This window comes from Myotis davidii, unplaced genomic scaffold (genome assembly GCF_000327345.1).
Source record: "Myotis davidii unplaced genomic scaffold, ASM32734v1 scaffold3188, whole genome shotgun sequence".
Lineage (NCBI taxonomy): Eukaryota > Metazoa > Chordata > Mammalia > Chiroptera > Vespertilionidae > Myotis > Myotis davidii.
In genome coordinates this window covers 29,296-31,828 of record NW_006298958.1, presented here as the reverse complement: position 1 = coordinate 31,828, position 2,533 = coordinate 29,296, and the positions used below count along the sequence as shown (strand labels likewise).

At 42.5% G+C, this 2,533-nt stretch overlaps 1 protein-coding gene across 1 annotated transcript; it reads right to left on the bottom strand.

The window, feature by feature from the left end:
• Nucleotides 1–5: 5 nt before the first annotated feature.
• LOC102752720 (glycerophosphocholine phosphodiesterase GPCPD1-like) lies at nt 6–1,363 on the bottom strand (the record flags this gene model as incomplete). Its single annotated transcript, XM_015570988.1, is given in 1 exon segment — nt 6–1,363. A coding segment is annotated over 1 exon segment (1,209 nt), but the record flags the coding sequence as incomplete, so codon positions are not given.
• Between the last annotated feature and the right edge of the window lie 1,170 nt (nt 1,364–2,533).

Below are 2,533 nucleotides of genomic sequence, written 5' to 3'. Positions count from 1 at the left end.
AGTTGGTCAAATGTTAATTCCTTTACTGGAATCTCAAATAATTCAACCGGATCAGGCTCAAATTTCTTTTTCATAGTCAAACAACAGGTGAGGTCATGATACACCACAGGCACAAAATCTTTTGAAAGATGTACATCAAATTCCACAAAGGCTGCACCATGACTAGCAGCATTTCTTAAAGAAGCAATAGTATTTTCTTGAACTTTAGCAAGCTTAGCAGTTGTTGTAGAATTCCCCGCACCTCGATGTCCAACATCCAATGGTGTTCTTGGCTTCCAATACTTGGAAAATGAAGATTTCATGTCACAACTGTATCCCGGTAATGGCTTAATAATTATATAGTCAACTCTTACTTTGCCTATAGTTTGTCTGGAATTTCTGCTCATGATAGGAAGAGTGAGGACTCCAGCACTTTTCCCACTCTCATCAATGGTAGATGATAAGAAGCATGCTGTACCCACATGTCCAGGAAGAGTATCACACTGAACTACATGTTCACCGAGATCTTCCTCCAAAAAATCAAATATTAGTTCCAAATTATCTGGTTCTATTGTCTGTATGCTATATTCTGTCCAACGATCAGGCTATAAGCCACACCCACAATCCGGCTGTGAATGCTTGCACTTGAACTCAGTGGCGCTTATCGAGGATATCTCCAGTGTATTGGACATTTTGTGAAGAACAGTGGGAGATACCCTATCATCATCATCTTCCTCCAGACCTTCTAGTGTCAGCTTCACTCTAAATCTAGATTTTTTAAATTTCTTCTTGATTATAGAGACAGGAGGCTTTTCAGAATAATGCAAACGTAATCTTATTTCAGTCTGACATGTCAGCAATCCCGAATCCAAATTCTCAACACCATTGTGGATTCCAAATTGTCCATCGTCAATAATAATTTCACTTTCTAAAGGGGTTATTGATCGTGGTTGTAGATGAGTCTCCCACTTGTGAACTATGACTTGACATGGACCACCGATAGTCTTTGGTTCTAAAAAGCACCCTTTGAAGTAGCGATACTGAACTGATTCTCCTCTACTGAGTACAATGATTGCTTTCCAAAACACGCTTTCATCTGTCTCATTCTCTGGAAGGAGAGCCACAGCATTTTGAGGATTCCAGTTTCCCAAAGCATCACAGCTTCCACATATAGCAAAAGCTTCTCCTGGAAACAGAGTTCCTCTTATTTCAAAGGTAACCTGAGAAGGTGTCATTCTGATGGATTTATTTGAGGATGTTGTGCTGCCAGGTCCAGTGCCGCGGGCCGAGCTGCCAGGCTCCGGGCGTCCGCGCCTCGCCAGCGCTCCCCAAGGTGGCCCTAGGTGTCGCCTGGCTGCAGAAAGCGGCTGCGCTCAAACCGGTTTCAGCTGCTCCAGACCCTCCGTTCACTATTTCAGTTAGATGTGTCTTAGTTTGGTCTTCTTTGGGTTTATCTTGTTTTGGAATCTCTCTTCTTCCTGGACTTGGGTGTCCTTTCCATTCACCAACCTAGGGAAGTTTCCAGTCATTATTTATTCAAATAGTTTGTAGTCTTTTGCTCCCTCTCCTCTTTCTGGTACCCCTCTGATACAAATGTTGTTACTCTTGATATTATACCAGCGGTCCCTTAAACTATATTTATTTTAAAATTTTTTTTCTGTTTTGTTTGGGTGTTTTCTGCACCTTTACTGCTAATTGCATCCTCTGCCCTTAATTTCTTTTAGAGCAGTCTTTCTTTCATTTATTGTATTCTTTATTTCAGACTGGTTCTTTTTATGGATACTATGTTCCCTTTTATGCTTACTATTTCTTTGTTAAAGTTCTCCCTAAGTTCCTTGAACATCATATATAACCAGTGTTTTTTATATAATATATATTTTTTTTATTGATTTCAGAAAGGAAGTGAGAGGGAGAGAGAGATAGAAACATCAATGATGAGAGAGAATCATTGATCGGCTGCCTCCTGCATGCCAACTACTGGGGATTGAGCCTGCAACCTGGGCATGTGCCCTTGGCCTGAATCAAACCCAGGACCCTTCAGTCTATAGGCCGACACTCTATGCACTGAGCCAAACCGGCTAGGGCTAACCAGGGTTTTGAACTGTGTTTCAGGTAGACTGCTTGCCTCTATTTCATTAGTTCTTTATAAGTACCGCACGCTAACCGATTGCGCTACTGGAGCTCCTATTTCATTAGTTCTCTAGAGTTTTGTCTATTTCTTTCATTTCGGACATGTTTCTTTGTTCCCTCATTTTGTCTATGTTTCTGTGTTTCTGTGCATTAGGTAGGTGTTCTATGTCTCCCAGCCTGGGCAGGGTGGCCTTATGTAGTAGGTGTCCTGTGCAGCCCAGTGGCGCTTTATTCCTGATACCTGAGCTGAGTGCTCCAGGAATGTCCCTTGTGTGGGTTTTGTTTACGCACCTATTGCAGTTGAGCCTGGATTGCTGTTGGCTTATCAGTAGGTTGGATTGATCCTCAGGCTGACTGGCTGGTTGTCAGAATTGGCCATGACCACAGCACATGAGTTGCTGTGCGGGAGCTGACCCCACACTGG